The sequence below is a fragment of the Trichosurus vulpecula genome, chromosome 4, assembly GCF_011100635.1.
Source record: "Trichosurus vulpecula isolate mTriVul1 chromosome 4, mTriVul1.pri, whole genome shotgun sequence".
Lineage (NCBI taxonomy): Eukaryota > Metazoa > Chordata > Mammalia > Diprotodontia > Phalangeridae > Trichosurus > Trichosurus vulpecula.
In genome coordinates, this window is record NC_050576.1 from 75767035 (window position 1) to 75791416 (window position 24382).

A 24382-nucleotide genomic window follows, 5' to 3' on the forward strand; every position below is an offset into this window, starting at 1 on the left:
ACAGCCACAAGCATTTCCAGCATCTTTCTCCTTCACTAGGGAGTCAGTATAGCTAAAGGAGAGTGAATGTCTACATAGTAGGTGCTTAATAAATATTTAACGATTGATTGAAAATTATCAGGGGTTCTGGGTCTGGCCCTAAGCAGATAATGATGAGCCGTCCCAATTCGCAGAGTTGGAAGGAATCTCAGAGGTCATCCGGTCAAACCCGTGTCTGAATAGGAGTCTTCTCTACCATCCCTTTCCCGAGTGACCCTGTTCTTAGTACCTTAGATATGGTATGCCCTCTAGTGTGGGCTCCAAGGAGCGCAGCAGCTCAGGAAACATGAGGGCCAGGCTGCCCAGCCAGGACCTTGTCATTGTTAAACCGCTTCTAATCCTTGTTATTTTTCTCTAATCCCTCTCCCCGACCCCCCTCCTGGCGGGCTTGCCTGCCTGCCTTGCCCGCCTGGGCTATAGGGCCTTTGTTCCCAGCCAGGAGCTGCTGCTGAGCCCCAGACATGAGCAAGCCAAGCAGCTCCTACAACAGGCTCGAATGAAGGCCAGGACCAGCCCTCTCCGGGCCAACCACGACATCATTCCCGCTGTGGTCCCCCGGCTCCCTGGCAGGTGAGTAGGTAGAGATGTGGGTGCCAGATCTTGGGTGTACCCAAGGCAGGGAGGGGGGGTGGGCAGGGAAGATGAATGGGGAGCCATTGCTGAGGCAGCCTCTGGTCAGCTGCCTTCTCTGGGTGTCTCTCTCTTTTTATCTCACATACACATGGAAACCATCAGTAGCCTGCGTGACCTGTCGCTCCCATGTACATCATTCTAGTCATCCCATCCTATGCACCACTAACACACGGTCTTTTCTCAGCACAAGCACACACACACAACCAGGACATTGATAGGGATGTATGTATTTGGCTCACAACTTAAATGAGATCATCTGAACTTTTTTTTCCTCCTGACCAACGAATACATCGCAGGGCCATAGATTTAGAGGTGGAAGGCCCCTTCCATGTTAATCCATTCATTATACAGTTGAGGAACCAAGCTTAAGTGACTTGCCCAAGGTTGCACAGGTAATAAGAGGCCAGGCCAGGATTCAGGCCTGGCCTTATGACTTCAGGGCCATAGTTCTTTCTACTCTGCCATATTGATATCTCCCTACTCCTTTCAGGCCTTCTTGAGAGGGAACCATCCAACCATCTAGAGACTCCTCCTAAACTCTTTCTGACTCTGCCCTAGAAAGGACCCTCCTCCTAGAGGATTTTTCACAAAAAGCCCACACCTTTTCAGTTCTTCCCTGAAACTTTTCATAAAATCATTAGGGATGCTGAGCCACACTCGGCAAGGATTCACTGAGCACCTCCGGTATCCAGTCCTTTTCCTTTTTCTATCAGATACATAACCAGGAAAGGTGGAAAATAAGATTGCTGTTTATTGAAATCCTTCAGGACCTCTGGATGGCCCAGAGCCTAAGCTGATTCCTTTTCCCTGGCCAGCCTTAGGGGATCCCTGGAGAAGGGTTCAGGGCTTACTTAGTGCAGCGCCTGGTACATAGGAGGTAATTTTAAAAACACTTGTTAATATGTTGACTTGGCTGGGTAGAGAGATCTGCTTACCTTCCCTGAAGAACAGTCTCAGATTCTGATCTTTGTTTTGCTAAATTGACTGAGGTCCTGGGTAGTTCAAGATGGTCTTTAGGGTGCAGCGCTGGAAGAGGGAAGACTGTTTCCATCACTGTCCTGGGATGGAGACAGAAGAGGAGGTGTCCTCAGATATACCCTCCCCCTTTTTAGCCCTACTCCTTGGATGTCAAAGGCTCCCCTTGAAATGAATGGGAGGTTGCCTCCTTAACCTTCCTTTTGTGCCTCTAGTGATGCTCCTGGGCTTTGGATCAAAGCCCTGTACTTGCCTATGTGCCTCATCTTCCCTGTTAGAGCATGAGTGTCTCCAGGGCTTTTACTCATCCCGGGTTTCCTACCACACAGCTCTTCAAGCACACTGGATGTGTTGGGTTGAATTTTTGTTCTATCACTATAATATAAAGTAAGGGGTGATGGGGTCAGACGTTCCTTGGAAGCGCCATGCCTACTATGATGATAGTCAGGATATAACCAGCATGGTCTAAGGCAGCTGTGTAAATTCACACGGTGCCTTGCTGAGAACTTCACTGTCTCTCTGAACCCCAATTTCCCCATCTGGAAAATAGAGATAAAAATGTGTAATTTATCCACCTCACAGGTAGGAAAGTGCTTTGTGAACCAGAAAGTATCTAGAGATGTGAACACCAAGTATTAGTGCCAGTACACATAATAGGCACCTAATGTTTGCTTAACTGAACTGAATTGAATCGGGCATTACTAAAGCTATCTGCACGCATCCAAATCGAGGGGGAGGAGGGGCTCCCCCAACACTGTAGGTTATATATTGACATGTTTATCTGCCCCCTTTTCTAACACGTGCACACATGTGCACAGGCGCAAACACCCAGGTTGTCTCTCCTTTCCGTTTCTGGGCAATCATCCAGATGCAGCGTGTGATAGAATTGTACCAATGACTCCCTCTCCAGCTTTTTTCAGTGGAATCAGATCGGGGGGAGGGGTGATATAAGAATGAGAGGGGAGATGGGAATGCACACGACATGTTTGGGAGTCAGTATATACCTCATTCTGGATGGAACAGAGTCCGTATATTGGGGCTGGAAAAATAGATTGGAGTCAGATTGCGGAGGGTCTTGAATGCCGGGCTAAGGAGTTTGTGCTTGATCCTCTTAATGATGGTGGAAGGTGGGAGCCGCTAAAGTCTCCTTTGGGTGCTGGGTTCAGATTCTAACTCTGTCACTTAACACATCATCACTGGCAAGTAACTTTATCTCTCCAGGCCACAGTTTCAACTATATTATGAGAAAGGGGTGGACTAGATGATCTTTAACGTCCCTCCTGGCTTTATATCCATGATCCTATGATCAGCGTCACGACGTTTCAGATTAAGTCGCTTTGAGCCAGAATTACTTTAATTTTGTCTAATTTCAGTTGGAGGGTCAGGCTTTATGGTTTGGTAAAGTCGCTTGGTTTCCTGTGACCCCCTCAACAATACATAAACGGTGTCACTTTGTGGACCCCAAACCCACTCTCATAAGTATATCTATGTAACAACAATCCAGCTAGCAGCTGTTGTGGGGATAAAAATCCAGCACTAGCCCAACAACAAGAATGCTGCAAGCCCAGGTCCTTTTGATCTGCTTTACTAAGGAAAGCAACGTTTAGCACCTAATAGGGGTTTGGGCCTGGGGCTTAGCACCTAGTAAGACTCAATGAAATACACTGAATTAATCAAAGGAAACAAAAGCCAAACTCTTCGACGATCCCCAATACAGTTGATTGCTGTGATGTGCCAGGTAGAGGGGGAGCTAGCTTGTGACTCTGGTAGTCTGCCCTCCTGTTTCCTCCATCGCCTGCCTTGTGGCCCTAATCTCCTCTTTGCTTTTGTCTCTAATCCAGGGATGCTAATAGTGGTACAGGCCAGAACCCCAGGGTGACCCTTGCCTCCAGAGATGGAGATGCCCCCTATGGTGGGAGTCTGAGTGACTCTTCTAGTGGGGAGTCCAGCTGTGGCCAGAGGAGGAAACGAGGCCCTTCCCCATCCAGAGTCCGCTTCGAAGATGAGTCTGCCCAAGATGCTGAGGTTCGATATCGGGAGAGGTTGCAACAGCCTCAGAAGAGGGCTTTGGACTCTGTGCTTCGGTCCCTGGGTCAAGGACCCCTGGTCTCTAAGCCTGACCTCTCCAACTACATCAATGGTGACTTCCACGCCCGAGAGACTCAAGGGGTTGAGGCCTGTTGGGGCCCACCAAACAAAGGAAGTACAGGGGGGCTGGGCAGGAGGAGCCTGCCTGGAAAGGTGCCAGAACTTAATGCTGAGGGGACATGTCATACATGTGGCTCCTACATTCAGGGGGTGCCTCGAGATCTAGACCTATGTCCTATGGAGAGGAAGATGCCCCCAGGTAGGAGCCATAGTCAGGAGGGAGAGGATGCTTGGACTGTGAAAGAATGTCAGGGTATTCCTTATGCAGAGTCTTCTGCCTCCCGAGGTCTGGCCTCCCCCATCTGGATCCTCCCATCCCGACAGCGTCTCCACACAGAGCACATTCGAGAGACGTACATTGGAGAGGTCACTTTCCCCGATGAGGTGGACTCTGCCTTGGACAGCACAGATACCTCAGACAGCTGCAGGACAGATAGCGAGGAGGCTGGAACCCCTCACCGCAGAAACAGGGGCAGAGCCCGAGGAAGTGGCCATCCGGCCCACCCAAGGGGCCGGAGGGCTGGAGGAACACAGAAACGAGGCAGGGAACCTGAAATGGAGAAAGTGGAGGGTACCCAGGCCTGGGACAACCAAGTAGAGGTGGGGGGTAGATTCGAAGAGGCTAGAAGTGCCCCTGAGGGATCCTCGCTTCCCAAAGAAGACCATGGTCCTAAGCTCTCTGTCCCTGAGGCTGAAGGTATTTCTACAGAGGACCAGAGTACAGTAGTGCCACCTCCACTAGCCATTGCCAGACAGAACTATAAATGGACTCACACAGAAGATACTCAAGCTCCATGTGGGGCACTGAACACCATGGCCTCTTCTCAGCCACTGGCACTGTCTGTGCCAGGGGTGGAAGCCCAGATTTCAGGGAGCCAAGAACTCCTCAAAAGCGCTGCAGCCTCCCACCCCCAGCCTCCCAATCATGTAAGCCCAGCAAGAAGATCCAGTCATGGCTCCCCACAGCAAGCCAAGAAGCCAGCTCAACCCTTCACACTAGGGACTTGGGTTCCTACTCCCCCGACTGTGAAGAGAGCACCCTCACCTGTGCCTTATAGGAAGGCTGTGTTGGCCCGGACCATTGGGCCAGACAACCAAAGGGACCCAACAGATGCTCACCAGCTTTCCCTAACAGAGAATGATTCGGGGTTGGGAGGGGTAACTCTAGTAGAAAACCAGCTCAGCCCCCCCAGGATTAAGCACCATCTGCTGGTCCCGTCCACCAGTGACTTCAACAGCATTGGGCCTCGGGAGCAACTCAATATCCAGAGAAGAGGTGTAAGAGAAAGTCAGAGGGAGAAGGGCCCAGCCAGCCGGGAACCAGAATCATCCGCTGGGAAAAGCAGAGATGGTAAGAGAGATTCCTATCTATAAACATCTGCTTGGCCAAGTAGCCCTGGAAAAATAACCCTAGCTGAAGGGATGAGTCCCAGATTGGCTTCTTTATACCCTAACATATCACTCTAAGGAGACCAGAGGTCTCACACAAAAGTCTTCAGAAAAGTCTTGAACCAAAATTAATTTTAATTCATTTCTATTTTTTAAAGACCTAGTGTGTGAAACCTAAAGCACTCAACTTGGAGTCATGGGGTCTGAGTTCTAATCCCAGTTCTGCCACTTGCTGCCCACATGACTTTGGGCGAGTCACTTCATAGCTATGGGCCTCAGTTTACTCATCTGTAAATATAGGGAAGTTGTACAAGATGGCCCCAGCTATCCATCTGGGATCAGCGGGATAGATCTGCTGTGACTGGGTGACCTCTGGGGCCTCTTCCATGTATAGATCTTTGATCTTGTGATCCTCTGTCTGGGCCTCAGTTTCTTAAACTGTCAAGTGAGGGGGAGGGAGTTGAACTAAATGCCCTTGAAGGGCCCTTCCAGCCCTAGAACTATGATCCTTTTTTTTAGAATTGGAGGGAATCTTGGAGATCTTTTAATTCACTTTCTATGGATTTTTGTGGATGAGGAACCTAAAGCCCAGACGGAAAGTACCTGAAGTCAGGTAACCAGGTCCTGGCAGAGTCAGGATGAGAACCCAGCCTTTGTCCTTGGCTTTTCCTATTATGCCATGTGTTGTATGTGACTCTATTGAGGGATGTTGATCACTCAAAGGGTTAAGAGTCACAGCTCCCAAAGTCGGGGGAGTCACTGAGTTTTATTTACAGCCTCTGGAGCTAGAAACCAGAACACTCTGGTTTCCTCTTCTCATTCCATTGTCTTGGAGTCTTAACTGGGAGAGCCTCTCAGGCCCCTCAGAGGCAAGCAAAAGGTGTCATAGAGGGAGGGGAGAGCAGTGGGGTGGGCAGAATACAGAACTTGGCACCAGAAGACCTGAACCTGCCTCTGAACAGCTGCTTGGCACTAGATGTGGAAGATATAGTGGGGAAAGAGAACGTGACTCCAGGTTCCTGCTGGGGAAACTGAGGCATCTAGAAAGGCAATGAGTTCTGTGGTTGTTGAAGTCACTTAAGTCAGTCTCCTCTGCTGAAGGAAGCCAGCTCCAACATGCCCAGGAGAGATGATTGTCAAATTGCCCAGGATCAGCATTTACAACTCAGAAATCAACAATAACTACAAATCAGGGCTTAATTTATTGTTTTGTTGATTGTTTGGACTTAAGAAAGTGATAGGAATATGTTAATAATGCAGATTAAACTTAAAAGTGTGCGAAGCATATTTTCCCCTCCTCCAGAAAGCTGATTGTTAAATGTTTACCATCACAACCCTGAACACATGCAACCCATTCACTTAGGACAAAAAAAAAAGCACAGCTATGCTATGTTGTATCTCCCTTTATAAATCCAATCTGCAAGTTTCCCCAACTATCAAATGAAAAAGATGGGGTTGAACTGGATGCCCTTGAAGGGCCCTTCTGGCTCTAGAACTATGATCCTATGTTAGAATTTAATAAACAAGCATTTATTAAGCGTCTGCTATGTACAAGGCACTGTGGTAGGTGCTAGAAATACGAAGTCAGAAATGAAAACATTCTGATCCATCATTTGGCCAGCAATGTTCTAAAGTGCTTTATCAACTACAGATCTCTGGACCCTCATCAGAATGGGCAGTATCAGAGGGAAATGAAATCACTTATTGAAGGCACCATAAACCAGGGAGTGAGTGACAAATAGAAATCACAGTGAGAGCTGTACTAAGACTTCACTCAGTCCTGGGTCCTCCTCCAGGGAGGTTTGATGAGGAGTGTCAGTGGGGAAAGGTTGTTAATGTGGCTTACCGTTTCAAGTGTTTGTAGCCTTGGCCCCAAGTCCTTGGTACTGTAGCTAAATCTGAACCAGATCCCCACAGCATGGACACTGATGCCGGGAAGCCAAGATCAAAGGTGGTGCCCCTGCTCACACCCTACACAAAGACCATCAAGTACCTCAGGGTTCAAGATTCATGTCCAAATGTACCCGGTGCTCGCAGTGCCCTTGGTGCAGAGATAACTGCGAGGATGGACAAAGACTCATCAATGTAATAATGGCGGCAGGGGGAGGCAGAGAGAGATATCCAGACCTCTTTAGCTTTGGATAGGGCGCTGACGCCTTGTCATGTCTTTATCCAGTATAAAACACGAGGGCAACATGCGCACCTGCACCCGCAAGAAACAGCCTCTCGTCTCTGCTCGGCTAGGAGGTTGTTTCTCAGGGACTGTGTCCAGTTTTCTCTTTCCCATTTCCCAAAGCTTCCTAGCTTCCCTGGCTTCCTTCCAATCTCAGCTTAAGTCCCACCTTCTCAGGAAGCTTTTCCTGGTGGCCCTTAATGATAGTGCCGTCCCCCCGAGATTACCACGCATTTATACCATACATCTTGTGTGTACATAACTGTTTATGTATTGTTTGTAGTTGTCTCCTCCTTTAGAAGGTGAGCTCCTTGAGGTCAGGGACTGGATTTTTGTCTTTCTTTGTATGCCCAATGCTTGACACAGTTCTTGGCACATAGTGATCGCTTAATAAATACTTATTAATTGACTGAGGGCATCTGGTTTGAGGTTTCCCTGAGAGATGTAGATTCTGGTTGGTGCTGCTTAGATTTCTGGATCTGACAGGCCATTGCACTGATTGGGTGCTCTCCTCTGTGGGAGTCTTCACAAGCCTGAATTGACTAAGCGAAATTATAGTTTCTTCTTAATCAGAAAAAACAGAGCATGGGTGATGGAACCAGCGGTTCATATTATTTATTACTTCCAGTCTGAAATTTATCCCTTCCAGCCAAACCATCAGCTAGTTAGAACAAAGACAAAAATTCGCACCAAAATAGAACATCTAAAGATAGGAAGATGCTTTGGACAGTTCCAGCCACAGCGACATGACCTATTCAAGTGAGTGGTAAACAGTGAAAAGTGACAAATGGATAAGGCAAAGATATTGACCAAAAAAGTGCTGGTGTAAAATGGTTCCCACAACGGGCTCAATTCAGCCCCCAAAACTGACTTAGCCAGGAGACGCCTGACCTTGCGACCAAGCAGAGAGATCATCCAAAGGCAACACCAGTTTAGAATGCAAACTCAGTTGTAAAACCTGGCAGAATATGATTAGCTGTTATAGTAAAAAGCCAAAAGGGAAGGGAAAGGAAAACAAGTCCGCAGAAATCTTGGTGTGAGATCCAAATGAGCCATATCATCTCAAGAGACATTCAGAGGCAAAAATGGCGAGAGGTGGACAACAACAAATTTATCAGTGTTTCTATGGGGAAAGAGATTGGACTTGTGATTTAATTGTTAACAAGGAACTCCCAGGTGAGGAAAACTCTATCCACCAACGTGGGTTGGCACCTCCTTTGTGACCTATTGTCTTAGAGAGTTGCACACTGAGAAATTAAGTAACTTGCCCATGGTCACACAACCAGCCTAGGTCAGAGACAGGACTTGAACCCAAGTCTTCCAGGCTTCAAGGCTGGATCTCTCTCCACTGTGTCATGCTGCCTCTCAACATTCCTATAACAATCTATTTCATCAACAGTGAGAGAGGAACCACTTCCTATGAGTCCTAAGACCTCCATCTCCCCCAGAATATTAGTGAAGTAGAACGTCATGTAGGGAGACAAAGTGGGGAAAAGACTGGAGCAGATCAAGACTGTACTGTGGAAATGATCTGCCTTCCCTGAAACCTGTGAGCTATTACTTCACAGGTTATTTCAAGGCGGGGAGAATCTCAAATGGAATGTAGAATATCAAAGATGACATTAACGTCCCCCAAAAGGTAATGGAAAGCACATCAGAGCTACTGACCCATATGTCTCCTTTCTCATCTGTCTAAGATATTCATGAGCATTCTTTATGTGTATGGAGGGTCTCTCTGATGAAACTATGAGGAGAGGTCAGACAGGCCATGACAAATCATTCTGCCCTATCTTAAAAGTCACTCAGTTGACTGGAGGACCCCAAGGATATAAGGCCCTACCATCTTTGTCATTTGTGGGTTGCAAAATGCAGCCTTGCAAGCTGTTGTGTGTTTAGGATTATTCAAGATACTGTGATAAATAAGACCAAAGAGGAGCTCAAAAACCCTCTGATTACTCGTGTCAAGAAAGGCATAAAGCACAGAGCTGGTAGCTTATCTTTTTTGTTTTTAAAACAGCAATATTTTTATTTTTTATTTCATTTTTTGATTATCAAGCATTTGGTTTTTTCTCCCTCCTACCTCCCCCTAACCACTATAGGGATTGAAGGGAGGGAAGGAGGGAGAAGGGAGGAAAGAAGGAAGGAAGAAAGGAGAGAGGGAGAGAAGAAAAGGGAGGAAGGAGGGAGGGGAGGAGAAAGAAAGGGGAGGGAAGGAAGTAAGGAGGGAGGAAGAGAGGAAAGAAGGAAGAAAGGAGGGGAAGGAAAGCAGGAAACAATCCTTGTATTACATACAGTCAAGCAAAATATATTCCTACATTGGTCACACATTGGTTATGTGTTGGCCAATGCATTTCTTATTCTGAATATTAGTACATCTCTCTGTACTCTTATGGGTAGCGTTCTTCTTTGTCAGTCTGCTGGCATCATGGCTAACCATTTAGCTGATAAGATTTCTTAAGACTTTCAAGATTGTTTTTATAATATTGATGTTTCACTATAAATTTTTCTTCTAGCTCTGCTTGCTTCACTGCAGCAGGTCATCCAACTTTCTATGTCTCTTTGAAAGGATCAGATGTGATAACATTTGTAAAAGTTCCTCAGCACAGTGCCAGGCACATAGTGCTCACTATATAAATGCTTATTCCCTTCCTTTTGAAACCATCTATTTCTTCATTTCCTATGGCACAAACTTGCTCCATTAGAGTCATGTATCATAATTTGTTCAGCCATCCCCTACTTGACGGGTACCTCTATAACTTTGAATTCTTCGCCACCACAAAAAGAGCGGCTATAAATATTTTTGCACATGTAGGTACTTTTCCTCTTCTTTGACCTCATTGAGATACAACTTTCTACCACACCCCAGTGAGGTCATCACATATATGGTCAGTGAAGCAGATCCAAAATGGAACAGGAGGAAGAGAGCAGACTAGATGGCATTTGGGCAACTGTGCAGTTTTTTTAATGATCTCAAGCTGTCCTTGGCACAGAGACCTATTGTTCAAACACAAATGTTCTCCCAGTGGTATTACATGGTTGTAAATCTTGGAACAATACAGTCACGAGGGCATCAGAGTTATGGGTGAAACAAGGGGCAATGGAGAGAGTCATGGTGGACCCAAGTGGACTGATACATATTTCCAGGGCTACCTCTTCTAATCATCCATTTCTTAGTTGATTTCCCTTATGTCGCTTCTTGTATAGAGGCCACCTGGCAGGATTGAGGGATAACAGATGGACAGCCCTAGGGTGCCATTGGTATCCACAAAACAAGATCTCCAATACACAAGGTGAGGATCCATGGAAGAACATGGACAAGAATCACAGGATAAGAAGGCATGGGTGGGTTTCCATTTGTACCAATAGAAGGAAAACCCATGAGATCTAGATCCACTGAAGTGTTTAAACATCATTTGCACATAGTGCCATTTTCCCAAAGAGCCCAAATTCCTCCCTTCTTTTTGTGTCCCTGTGACAAAGTCATGATCACAGTTGACATTTGGTTATATAAATTAAATCGAAGGGATCCTTTTTTCATATAATTAAGCCAACTTCATCCATCTAGGGCTCTTCCCCTCACCAATTGGATGACTTCACCTGCTGCAACCACCACTGCTCTGCTTGGAGTTTATTAAATTATGTCTCTGTACAGCTTATGTCCCCTCTATCTCCCCACTGCCCTTTTCACTATTTGTTGGTAAAAACTTTCTTCTTCGAGGACTTGGTAAATACAAGGTATGGATGCTGGAACTTGCCTGACATGGGTGTGGCTATGTGATTGTTGCAGGGGGATTCTTGGGTCTTCCCGAGTCAACTGTGACCAGCAGCCTCAGCTCCACAGGCATCACGGTCTCAGTGGCAACAGAGCAACCTCAGTCTAGCATGGAGATGGAGAATAAGCTCCAGAGGGTAAAACCAAGCTCGGAAAAAAATGTCTCAAAACGGTGAGTGACCACAAGGCAAGTTTTCTTGTCTGGCTTCACAGACGGTTCCAAGGTGGTGATGTTATGGGGCTTCCTGAATGACCTGGAGGAGGAATGAACTCCTTGTGTTGTATGGCCCAGAGAATAATGGGGCTATGCCAAGACCCACTGCTTCCAGCCATCTCTTCCTTTTACTCCATCCTCTGTATGGGCCAGATCCCCTAGGACTGCCTCCTCATGGCCGCCTGCAGCTATGCACCCTTCCAGGGAGCCATAATGACAACTAATAGTGACGTAGCCCCTACAGTGCACCAGGCACTGTGCTAAGCATATAAGGATGTTCCTCCCCACCAGCCCTTCTGATTCTCCTTGCTTAAGTACATTTGGCCCTCTGCTTTTGTTTCTCTCCTTCAGAGGGCAGGACCCCTGCCTTACACAGGGAACAAAGCCCCCCACTTCCTTTCCTAGTTCATAGGATTATAGAGCTAGAGTAAAAAGGAGTTTCAAAGGCCCAATACCTTCACTTTTCAGGTGGGAAAACGGGCCCAAAGAAGTTAAGTGACTTACCCAAGGTTCTGCAGGTGGTAGACAGCAGAAGTGAGATTTGAACCCAAGTCTTCTGAGTTCAGAGCAAGTGTTCTTTCCCTCTGCCCTTTGGTTATTTGGAGTCTTGGCTATGTGTTAAAGCTAATGTGTCTCACTTCCTCAAGTATCAGAGGACTCAGTGAATCTCCAATCCCACAAACCCAATGCTAGGGAGTTGACATGGAGACTCTTCTCCTTTGAGTTCAAGAAGAACTAGCAAGGGAGCCCAGCCAGAATTATCTTCCAGCATGCTGGGTGCAGTAGGGGGTCTCTTATAGGACCGATGCCTGACCATCTCATGCCAGGCCAAGGTTTAAGTTGCCACCCACCTTTCTGTAGCTCCATCTCACCAGCTGACCATTGTGTTTCAGAGCATCACCAGGGGCCCCTTCAGGACCCAGCACCCCCTTGGCTATTCCAGCCAGTGGGAGCAAGAAAGGGAACAGTATCTCTTCTGCACTTGGGCTGAAGAAATTCTTCTCTATCTTGGGCCAAACCACCCGACAGAAACTGGGCAAGTTTCGATGCTACAGCATGGAGCAGATCCCTCCCCCGCCCTTAGACCAGGCCCAACAGAGTGAAATCCACCATGCCCATAGCTCCAAGATGAAGAAAACACCTTCTCTGCAATCCCTGCAACTGGTGAGTCCCAAGGGGCCGTTGCCTCTTGGATGGACAGTCCCTTCCTTCTGTGACTGCTATGACCAAAGACTTGGCCTCCTTGAGGCCAGCTGCTGTTAGAAAGTCATCATTCTGGGAAGAGGCCTGGGAGGGCTAATCATAGCGATGCTGTGGGCAAGGAGGAGGCAGAGAAGAGAAGTGGGCCTATCTTCAATGGCAGCCAAGCCAGTATTGGGTCTCGAGTTAGGGAAGCCTGAGTTCAAATCCTCCCACAGATATCTTTATTAGTTATAAATGGGCAACTGCTCTGGGCTTCAGTTTCCCTATCTATAAAATGAAGGTTCGGGTTGGACTTGACACCCTCTAAGGTCCCTTTCCAGTTCTGTGCTCTTCTGATCCATCACAACTGGTCAGGCCATCTCTCTTCCCTACCTTGAGAGTCTTATGGGTCCCCTTGAATCCAGTGTGAAGCAGACCATAACTCGTAGTTTTCCTCTTTTAAAAAAAAATCCTCTTGGTAGCTTCTCCTTAGCCCCAGTTCATGATGCAATGCCCAAAGCCCTGATTTTAAACAGAAGAGATCCAAGTTTGACTTCCAGCTTTACAATTTACTAGCTGTCTGGCCACGGGCAGGTCGTTCTAACCTAGCCTTCGTTTCTGTTAAAATGAGAAAAATAATATTTATACTCCTTTGTTCACAGGGTCATCATAAAACACAAATTGTTACCATTTGGTATTTATGTAATGCTTTAAAATTTACAAAACACTTCACATACGTTATCTCGTCTGACCCTCACAATAACCCTTTGATTCAGATTATTTTATTATCTTCATTTTATAGATTCAAATGACTTCATAACCTAGCCCCCAATACCTTTCCAGTCATATACCTTGCACCTCCCCCACCATGTACTCCTCAGTGCAGTGGCATTGATCACCTTGTGTATAGTCTGTACATTTTGCTTGTTCATTATCTCTCCTATTAGATGGTGAGCTCATCGAGGGCAGGGCCTATCTTTCAACCTCCCTTTATACCCCCAGTGCTTAGCACAGTGCATGGCAAAGAGGAGGTATTTTAGTGCTTATTGGCTGACAGACTCACAGACTTGCCCAGGGTTCCACAGCTATTAAGTGTCTTGAGATGGGATTTGAACTCAGTCCTCCTGACTCCATGCCCAGTGCTTTATCTACTGTATCACCAGTACCACTACGTGTTGTTGCTTAGTCATCCAGTCATGTCTGACTGTTTGTGACTCTGTGGACCGTACCATCCATGAGATTTTCTTGGCAAAGATACTGGAGTGGTTTGCCATTTCCTTCCTAAAACAAATAGGGATCAAGTGACTTGTCCAAGGTCACACAGCCAATGAGTATCTGATTTGAACTCAGGTCTTCCTGACTCCAGACGCAATGCTATATCCACTAAGCCATCTAGTTACTTATATTGCTGCCACTCTGTAGATGTGAGCTATTTTTATTACTTCTTAGGTACAGGGTAGGGTCATAGGATTTAATGCTGCAAGATCCCAGCCCTGCTGGAGAAAGTGATGTAACCGTGCTGACTGTGTTCGCTGCAAATTGAGCCTTTACTGCTGCAGAGAAATCTGTCTGTTCTTCCTGAATGAGTCTTTGTCACACTGCCCGCAATGGTTATTCCAGGCTTTCCCTTTCCTTGTTAAACACTCTACAACTTTTCTCTCTCACTGAAGGGAATAATGTCTTATGATACTGAGAAAGTTGAGGCCATCTGCCATCTGTCCTATTCCACATCTCAAAACCCCTCTTCTGTCCTCCATCCTCTAAGGAAGAGGCAGCTCTTCTTCTTGCTAAGGCAGCCAGTCTTGATTCCATCCCATCACATGTCCTCCAGGGACCTCTACCCCATTTAATACCCTTCTCTCTTTCATTTTTTACTATCTACTGCCTCCTTCCACGATGCCTGCAAACATGGTCAGGTTTCATGTGTTTGTCAAAAATTTCCCCTTGACCCTGCCATCACCTGGAGCTGTCACTCCAGTGCTGCTTCCCTTTCCTCCCCTCCCACTCACTTCTCCATGGCTCAGAATCTGGCTTCAGACCTTACCCCTTGACCAAAACCTACTCTCTGGTTAATAATGATTAGTTAATTGCTGGTTTTGTTTAGTTGTCCTTCTTTCAGGGACATCTCTGCATTGTTTGATACTGTTCCTTAAATTCTTTGACTAGTTCTTTTCCTACCCATCTGACCATTCCTTTCTCAGCCTCTTCTCCTGGACCATCATCCATCATCCACTCATTACAGGTGGGATTTTGGACTCCTCTTTAGGCCTCAGGTTCCTCATCTGTAAAGGGGTTGGGTTCCATCATAGAACTAAAGCTAGAAGGGACCTTGGAGACCATCTGGTCCCACCCCCTCATTTTACAGATGAGGAAACTGAGGCATGTGTGGCTCATGCAGGTAGTAAGCATCGGGGTGAGATTTGAACCCCTGCCTTCTGACTCCAGAGCTAGTGCTCCTCCCTCTGTACCAGATATTGGGCAAAAGACAAGTGGCAGGAAATCATAAACAGTAGAACAAATGGAAAATTAACCAGGGGAGGAGACAGGGCGTGAAGACAATGAGCCGGCAGTAGGAAGGGAGAAAGAAAGAAATGCTGCTTTGTTTAGGTCTCTCTGCTGGCACCTGTGTTTGCCAGTGTGTGTCAGCACTATCAGTGACGCCATTTTCCCTGGGGATCTAGCCTTCATTTTGGAGTCAAATTTATACAGCACATCCCTAAACCCTGGTACTGGGAGATAAGCTGAATTTGTACCATGTAAGCGCTTCAGGGAAATGGTGCCATAGTGAAAGGGTAGGGGCTGGGAATGGGGGAGGAGGATTTGTTTGGAATCTAAGTCAAACTGGACAGGAGTGGGCCAGGAGCTCATCAAAGTGGAGGCGAGGGCCAGAGCTGGACCTAGGAGGGCATTTGGAGGGGCTGAAGCCAATGGAAGGAGGGGGCTAGCTGCCTGGCTGGGAGGGACTTAGGGGGTGAAGGGGGTGAAGTACTGGCTGTTTCAAAGATTCTTGGCTTTTTATCTTGTCTTTCTGTGAAGTGAGGAATGGAGGAGTTGGGACCAAACAAAAATGTGCTGACCAGCCGTAAACCAGGCTGCTTTGTCCATTGCGCCTCTTGAGGAACTTCCTGTCACCAGCACCTGCGGAATCAGGGGATCCTCCTCCAAAGACTGTGTCCTTAGTATTGGCAGCTTTTCTCCTCTCCTCTGATAGTGTCCCTTCCCTTCAGCGTCCCATGGAGTCTGACATGGGAGCCATGATTTACACGTCCTGAATGCCTTTTTACAATGGAAAGAACGGTTGGGGGACTCAGATTTAAACCCTTCCTCTGTCCGTACGTGACCTTGAGGAAGAAATTTAACCTCTGTAAAATCAGGGGGGCTGGATTGGGTACCCTCTGAGATCTCTTCCAGCTGGGATCCTCTCATCCTGTGGCCTCTGAGGTCACCTCTAGCTCCAGGTCTATGCTTCTGTGATTGGATGGGGGTGGGATGTAGTGAGAGGAGAGATAAAGAGTCAAAGATGATTATGTGGCCCTCAGTCAGAGTGACTGGGAAAATGGTGGTGCCCTCAACAGAAACAGGGAAGGGGGGCAGGTTGAGTGCTGAAGTCCACTCCACTAGCCTGAGGGCCCATTGTTAAAATTTCAGGTGAGCATTGAAAATCAGCAAATGCTACAGATCAGAACTGGATTTGTTGTTTTCTTGATTGTCTAGACCAGGGGTGGGGAACCTGCAGCCTCTAGGCCACATATGGCCTTCTAGGTCCTTGGGTGCGGCCTTTTGACTGAGTCCAAGTTTTACAGAACAAATCTTTTTATTAAGAGGATTTGTTCTGTGAAGTTTGGATTCGGTCAAAGGGCTGCACTTGAGGACCTAGAGGGCCACATGTGGCCTTGAGGCTCCTGGTCTAGACTTAAGAAAGTGATAGAGAAAATCCTAATAATACAGATTAAACTTAATAGTGTGTCATGGATACAGTTTTCCCCAGTAATCTGGTTGTTAAGCATTTACCAGTACCTCTCTGGATGTAGTTTAAGGTATGTAGTTAACTCCTCATTATTATTCAACCCCTTGTTATGGGTTTAAAATGATAGTTCTCTTCCGGACTGTCCATGTCACTTCCTTTGGCTCCAACCCCTGGGGTCGCTGTCCTTTCTTGCTGGTTCAGATGGGGGCCTTTTCTAGCACTGACCCCAGCCCACCACTTGCCCTTCGGATGGAAACTGCCCTCTTTGCCCAGCTAGAAGAGAGGAGGCATGTGGAAGTGGTGAAACTGACAGGATTCGGTAACTGATTAGATGTGGCAGGTGAGGAGGAAGGAAGCTTCAGGACTGCTTTGGGACTTCTCCATCACACCTTCCTTCCCCAGGAAACTCATCCTTGGAGCATCTCATTCTCCTGTAAGGTCCAATCAGCCTTGGTACTCACATTTCTCATCAGTCTCCTCTGCCCCTCTGACTTGAGGGTGGAGCCACGAGCTCCAGAGCCTACATTTAAGAAGGGGGCCTGACTCTCTTTCTCCTAATTTCCCACCAGCTACACAGCTTTGGGACAGTGCCGGATTTTTCCATCACGTCCCTGGCCTGGTTTGTCCCCTCCACGTCCCCTCCCCTTGCAGCTTCCTTTTGTACTTTATTCCCCTCCCCCCATTAGATTATAAGAAACTTGAGGGCAAACACTGTCTTTCTTTTTATTTGTATTCATTCCCAGCAGTTAGCACAGTGCCTGGCACATAGTAGGTGCTGAAGAAATGTTTACTGAGTGACCAAAGAGTAAAAAAACAAAAGCTCCAAGGTTTCAAACACAGGGGACTTGGTGAATGGCGGTGGCAATCTGTTACTAAGTATTTCTTTAAGCACCTACTTTTTTGAGGGGTATAAATACAAGACAGAGAGAGTCCTTGCCCTCGAGAAGCTTTCCTTCTCCTAAGTATATAGGACGTGTTCGCAGATACATAAATAAGGAAATATACAAAAATACACCGTGATTAGAAGGAGGAGGAGTGGGGTGGTAGCAATTAAGGGAATCCAGAAGGGTCTCTTGAAGGAAATGGCACCTTGAAAGGCTCCAGATGTACCAGGAATCCAAGGTTAGGAAGGAGAACCTTCCAGGAACAGGGGGAAGGCACCCAGTACAAAGGCAAGCAATCAGATGGAATGGTGGGTAAGGGCAAAAGCAAATAACAGTGACGACACCACCAGCTAACATTTACATAGCGCTTACTATGTAGGTGCTGTTATTATCTCCATTTACAGATGAGGAAACTGAGGCACGCAGAGGTTAAGTGACTTGTCCAGGGTCACACAGCTGGTAAATGTCTCAGGCTGGATTTGAAACTCAGGTCTTTCTGAGGCCAAGAGCTCTCTCTAGTGTGCCACCTAAAAGCCAGTACACAGTCGGCCAGTTTGGCTGGACTGTGTGTGAATGGTGGGGGAAGAGAGGAGTATCTTGTGTGTGTGTGTGTGTGTGTGTGTGTGTGTGTGTGAGAGAGAGAGAGAGAGAGAGAGAGAGAGAGAGAGAGAGAGAGGGAGAGAGAGAGAGAGAAAGAGAGAGAGAGAGAGATTGGCCCAGAAAGAGAGTCTGGAGTCAAATTGTGAAGGGTTTTATGCCAAATGCCAAACAGAAGAGTTTGTATTTTATCCTAAAGGCAATTGGGAATAGCTGAATTTTTTGAGCACTTAGTGACGTGTTCAGACCTGTGCTTTAAGAATATCAATTTGGCAGCTTTGTGAAGGATGAATTGGACAGAGGAGGGACTAGGTGCCGGAAGATCAATGAGGACATTATCGCAATAGTCCAGGCTGGAGATTGATGGAGGCTTGTGGCACAGACAGAAATGTCAGAAGCAGGAGTAAATTGGAAAGGTATTAAGCTGAGCTTTGGGTGTGATGAGTTTGGAGGTTAATTATAAGAAATCCAGATGAAGATTTCTTATAGCAGAGGTGGGGAACCTGGGGCCTCGAGGTCACATGTGGCCCTCTAGATCCTCAAGTGTGGCCCTTTGACAGAATCCAAACTTCAGGAAGCAGGTTCCCTATCCCTGTATAGGAAACTGTGTTCTATGTATGTTCCATAGGAAATAATGATCTGGATTGATTTTAGAAGGGAAGTCAGGGTTAGAGTTTCGATTTGGGAGACATATGCAGAGAGATGGTAAATGAAGATGTGGGGATGAAAGATATTGCCAAGGGAGAGAGTGTGGGGACAGAAGAGTAGGAAGGACAGACCTCTGGAAAACATCCACATTAAAAAGCTGGGGAAAGGATGGGAAGTCAGTGAAGGAAAGAAAAGCAGAATGGCTAGAAAGGCAGATGAGGTATGATTCTTCTGGGGAGACTCTACGATGCCATTGGTGTCTCATGGAAAGGTACCTGAGGGTCTAATAGAAAAAATAATTCAAATACTTCAGTAAAGGAATGGGAGGTGACTGGTGATAAACTCCTGTGTTTTGTGAACCTGGAAGGTGAATAAATAGAGTTATATTGCATAAAAAGAAATTTGTTCGATTTTAGAAATGATCATTAGAACTGGAAGGAACCTTAGTGATGGGTCTAATTCTGTCATTTTAGAGATGATGAAGAGCACCAGCCCTGGAAGTCAGGAAGACTTGAGTTCAAATTTAGCCTCAGACACTTCCTGGCTCTGTGACCCTGGGCAAGTCACTTAACCCTGATTGCCTAAAAAAAAAGATGATGAAACGTCCAGGGGGAGGAATGACTTGTCCAGGGTAACGGGGCTAGTTAGTGGCAGAACCAGATGCCCTAACTCCTTCCTTGTCTACTATACCACAATATATCCTAAGGAAGCTTTAGAACAGAGGTTCTTAACCTGGGGTCTGTGACCTTGTTTTTTTTTAAATTAGATAATTGTATTTCAACATAATTGGTTTACTTTGTAATCCTATATACTTTAATTTATGCATTTAAAAACATTATCCTGAGAAGGGGGCCCATAGGGTTGACCAGTCTGCCAAAGGGGAATTATGACATAAAAAAGGCTAAAAAGCCTCTTTTGCATGGAGATTTTTCTAAAAGTCTTGAGAATGGTTTGAGGGCCCTTGCGCTAAGAGACCAGGGAATGGATTGGAAAACTTAAAATTCTATACCATCATCAGGTCCTTTTCAGAATTTTTCTCACCTGCAATACTGCATCTTTCCCACCAGGTGTCACCCTCTCACCAACATCGGAAAGCTGGCTCAGTTCAAAATCTTCATTCTCTACTAGGCAAGGTGGATCGCTCAAGTCGTTACCTGGTAGGGGATGGAGGGGAGCCCAGAGCATCTGGGAGGTAAGATTGGGCCATAGAACTCTTTGACAGTTTCTTTGAGAAACTTACTTAAGGACTGTCTCCTCCCTGGTCAGAGCTGGGAAAATGAAGGATTGGGCATCTTTTTTGCCTTTTTTGTGGGCATCTTTTAGGAGGAAATTCACTAAATTTAAGAAGTCATTTGAGCAGACTAATAGGAGTTTGGGGGCAGAAGGTGGAGGAGGCACAGCCAGAAGAAAGTTTGAAGAGAAGAGCTCATGGGGGGATGTTTAGAAAATTTGCTGGACTTTAAGAGCTTTTCGTGAGTTTTGAAGAAAAAGCTATCTGAGAAAGACTCCCAGGAGTGATTCTTGGACCCTTGGATCGTCATTCAGTCCAACCCTAGATTGATGTAAGCGGTGCCCAGAGAAACACAAGAACTCTCCCAAGGTGGGATATCTCCTTAGCAGAGGGACCAAGGAGCTGGGTCACTGACAATTCTAGAGGACCAGGGGCATCCCAGAACTAGCCATTTTTACTCACTTTTACTGGTAGAAGAGCCTAGACCTAGAGAGATGTCATACCCTACAATGCAGACTGATAACTACACCTTTCTCACATTTCTTCCCTTGCTTTACCTATAGGCAACCAGGCATCACTCCCAGGCGCTCCCTCAGTGTAGATGATATAGGTGTCCCCAACCTGGTCAGGACAGTGGGTCGGATAGTAGAGGTGTTTCCAGATGGGACCAGCCAGTTGGAGCTACAGCGTCCCCCAAATGGTACCTTTGGCTTCTGTGTGTCCTCAGGGAATGGCCGACCTGATTCAGGTAATTCTTTCTCAGTACACGGAGTCCCCAGAGAAGTCTCTGGGAGCCAGCAATTCATTTAGGTTGCAGGTACAAGCCTGTAATCCCAGCTTCTGGGGAGGCTGAGGCTGGTGGATCTCTTGAGCTCAGGAGTTCTGCTTCAGAGGGCTAAGGTGATTGGGTGTTTGTATGAAGGTCTGCATTGATATGGTGAGCTCCTGGGATAGAGAACCACCAGATTGCCCGGGGTGGAGCAAAACAAATCCACCCAGGTCAGAAACAGAGCAGGTCAAAGCTCTAAGGGCAATTAGAGTGAGACAGGGCTTTACCAGTAGGTAAAATGAGATGAGGAGAGAGAAGAGAGAGAGAAAGGGGGAAGGGGAGGAGAGGGAAAAGGAGGGAGAGAGAGAGACAGGAAAGAGAGGGAGAGAGAGAGAGAGAGAGAGAGAGAGAGAGAGAGAGAGAGAGTGAGAGAGAGAGAGAGAGAGAGAGAGAGCCTCATTTTAGGGCATTTTAGGGCCTTTTTATTCAAAAGACCAAGATTTCGCCTTTGCTGGCTCTCCCTACACAGTTAACATGTCATTTGTAGCCTTCACCTTCCCTTACCAATCTTATTTCTGAGGAGCATTTAAGGTTTGTTAGTTTTTGTTTCTGTTTGAGAAGCTTAGCTGGTTTAATTCCATTTGGGGACAAGTTGAAACAGTAAGAGACTGAGGGAGGCCGGTGTCAAAGCTGGAGGTAGAATCCAATCCCAAGGTACCAGAGGCTTCAAGCTAATGATTCACAATTTACTTGCCTTCTGGTGTTAATAGTATCTTGAAATCAGGCTCTTAAATTCCTTCCTTTGGGAATGTAGCCAGAGTTAAAATATTTGTGCTCTGACGCTGTCACTAAGGTGATAAAATGCCTTTGGGATGTGGTCTGAATATTTTCCTCCTCCCTTCTCTTGCCTGTGCCTAGACCTGTGGCTAGCTTCCTCTCTGTGCTCCCTGAGCCTCCCACTTGCTCATGGTGGTTTGATGCTTCATTCACGGGCTGCCCTAGACCTATGCCCTAGAACGTTGCCCCTGTCTTGTCTTGGCTGAGGCTTGTTTGAGTTGGGCGAGATGGTCAGTCCTTTGGTGTGGGTGCTCAGTTTTTAACTGTGCCTCAGAAATGCTTGGTGAGCTAGAGGAGAATCAGGGCATGGTCCTTTGTGAATGGAATGTTTTACCAAGAATCTATTTCAGAATCAATCTTGGTGCCAGTGGAACTTGGAAGATAGGTAACAAGCAAACTGACCCAAGTGTCAGGGAGGGTCCAGCCTGTTACTGCCGGGTTCTGCTCCCACTGACTGATGCATCTCCATTTCACTGAAAAAAAAAATCCCTATTTCCTCCCCAATCTGCATTTTGTTCACAAATCACCTCAGGCTGAGTTTGTATTTGAAAAATCTTTCAATCAGACGAGAAGAAGCCTGGCAAAATCAAGAAGCCTTAGCCATAGCATCATAGGATGGGACATCCTATTTACTTTCCAGCTCCAACCCTGCTTTCAGAGTCCATTTCGGTCAGTCAAGCAACAAACAGTTATTAAGTGCTTACTGAGTACCAGGTAGTACCAGGCCCTGTGCTAAATTTGGGAGGAGCGGAGATTCAAAGGAAAAAATACAAAACAACTTTGCCCTCAAGTAGCTTACATTCTAATGTAACCTAGACAACATATACACGAATCAGGGATAGAAAATATGTAGACTGTAACCTTAAAAGAGACGTGGTGGGGGGGACGGGGGGGGGCGGAGTGAGAAAGGGAGAGACTCAGCAAGGCTTCACAGTAGATATGAGACTCAAGCTGAGTCCTAAAGGAAGGCAGGCATCCACAGAGGCAGAGAGTATTCGAGGCATGGGAGACGGCCAGCCCAGAGATCCAGAGTCTTTGAGGCAGGAGAGGAGATGGTGTGGTGTGTAAAGAACGGCGGGCAGGCCACTATGGCAAGTGGGACCATAGTTTGCATGGAGCGGAGTGATACATTACGAGACTAGAAATATAGGGCTACTGTCCTTGGCCTCCTGAGCTTTGGGGTGTGTGTGTGTGTGTGTGAGAGAGAGAGAGAGAGAGAGAGAGAGAGAGAGAGAGAGAGAGAGAGTCAGAGAGACAGAGAGAAAGAGAGACAGAGACAGTCGAAAGAAGAGTGTCAGACAGACAACCTGAAAGTTCATGTCTTTTAATAAACTTCCATCTTCTGGAAAAGGAGGCGTGAGACACAAGCATTTAACTCCCACTAGATTGTCCACACTGGGAGGGAGAGACACTGTATAAACTTCCTGTGCTTCTCGCAGTCATAGCAGCATGGGCTTATGTGACAACAGGACCCCTAACCCGCATCCCTGTGGTGTGGGGATCCCAGAATCTCTGTGGGCCCTGGTCTTATTCATGTGCCTATCTGTTGCTGCATCCCCAACCCTGAAAAGAGGCCACGCTTAAAGGCCCCAATGGCTAATAGTAATGTCCATGGTTCACCACCTGTTACAGATCTAATGCTGTGTCCTGGTCCTGGCCAGCATTTCTCTCGCCTCCGAAATTCCTGTGTCTTGCATCACATCCTTAGGTCAGCCAATCCAAGAATTGGCTGGCATCGAGGCCAACAAGACAGGGTCCTAGTACTGGCAGTCCTTGCGGAAACACTATATCCCACAGACACATCCCCTACAGATGTTACCGCCAAATGGCTGAGAAGATCTGTTAGGAGAGAGGACGAGAACATCTGACATGGAAGGAATGGATACCAGGGGAGCGAAGAGAAGGGAATCAATCCATCAACAAGCAATTCTGACAAGTCTATTATGTGCCAGGCACTGTAGATACAGAGCCAGTCTCCATCCCCAAGGAGCATACATTTAATTGGGGGAGATAAGTTGTACAGAGAGAGCAAGGTTTTTTCTATTTTATTTTATTTTCAGTTCCAAATTCTCTCCCTGCTTCATTCCCTTGCTCTCCTCCACTGAGAATAGCAAGAAATACAAAACCCATTACAAATCTGTAGAGTCATGCAACACAAATTATTGTATTGGCTACACCCAGAAAAGAACAAAGCAAGATAAAGAAAGAAATAGAAGAAAATATGCTTTGATCTGTACTGTCCATCTGTTCTCTTAAATGGAGGTGGATGCCATGTTTCAACGTGAGTCCTTTGGTCTGTGTGTAGATCTGAGTTCAAATTCAGCCTCGGATACTTACTAGCTGTATAACCCTTGGTAAGTTACTCAAATTCTAACTCAGTTTTCTCAGCTGTAAAGTGGGGATGTTAATAGCATTGATCTCACGGGGATGTCTTGAGGATCAAAGCAAATAATATTTGTAAAGTGTTTGCACAGTGCTAAGTGCTTAATAAATCCTTGTTCCCTTCCTTTTCTCTCCCAAGGGCCTCTCCTGAGAATAATGTTTTTAAATGTATAAAATAAAATATATACAATTGTAAAGGAAACCAATTATATTGAGATATCATTATAAAAAGATGAACAAAACAAGTTCACAGACCCCAGGTGAAGAATCCTGGATAGACAGACATAGATAAATAGATAGATAGACAGACAGACAGACAGACAGATAGATAGATACATAGACAGACAGACAGACAGACAGACAGATAATTGGCATATATGTGTGTGTTCGTATGTGTACATATATGTTAAATACATACAAGATGTTGAGAGGAGAAGGGCATTTGTAGCTGGAGGGACGAGGAAAGGCCTCGTGTAGATGGTGTTTTTGAGCTAATTGGAAGGAAACTGAAGCTTCTGTTTTGCTGTTGCTTCTTCCTTTGT

At 46.4% G+C, this 24382-nt stretch overlaps 1 protein-coding gene across 2 annotated transcripts in view; it reads left to right on the plus strand.

Moving 5' to 3' along the window:
* KIAA1614 (KIAA1614 ortholog) overlaps positions 1–24382 on the plus strand; it is a 59185-nt gene that overhangs the window by 15765 nt on the left and 19038 nt on the right. For both annotated transcript variants that reach the window (XM_036756371.1, XM_036756372.1), the window contains 6 exons: positions 460–609; positions 3489–5146; positions 11145–11301; positions 12237–12507; positions 19689–19813; positions 20416–20600. In XM_036756371.1, the coding sequence (XP_036612266.1) occupies positions 460–609; positions 3489–5146; positions 11145–11301; positions 12237–12507; positions 19689–19813; positions 20416–20600 (2546 nt within the window). The remainder of the gene's footprint in view (positions 1–459; positions 610–3488; positions 5147–11144; positions 11302–12236; positions 12508–19688; positions 19814–20415; positions 20601–24382) is intronic.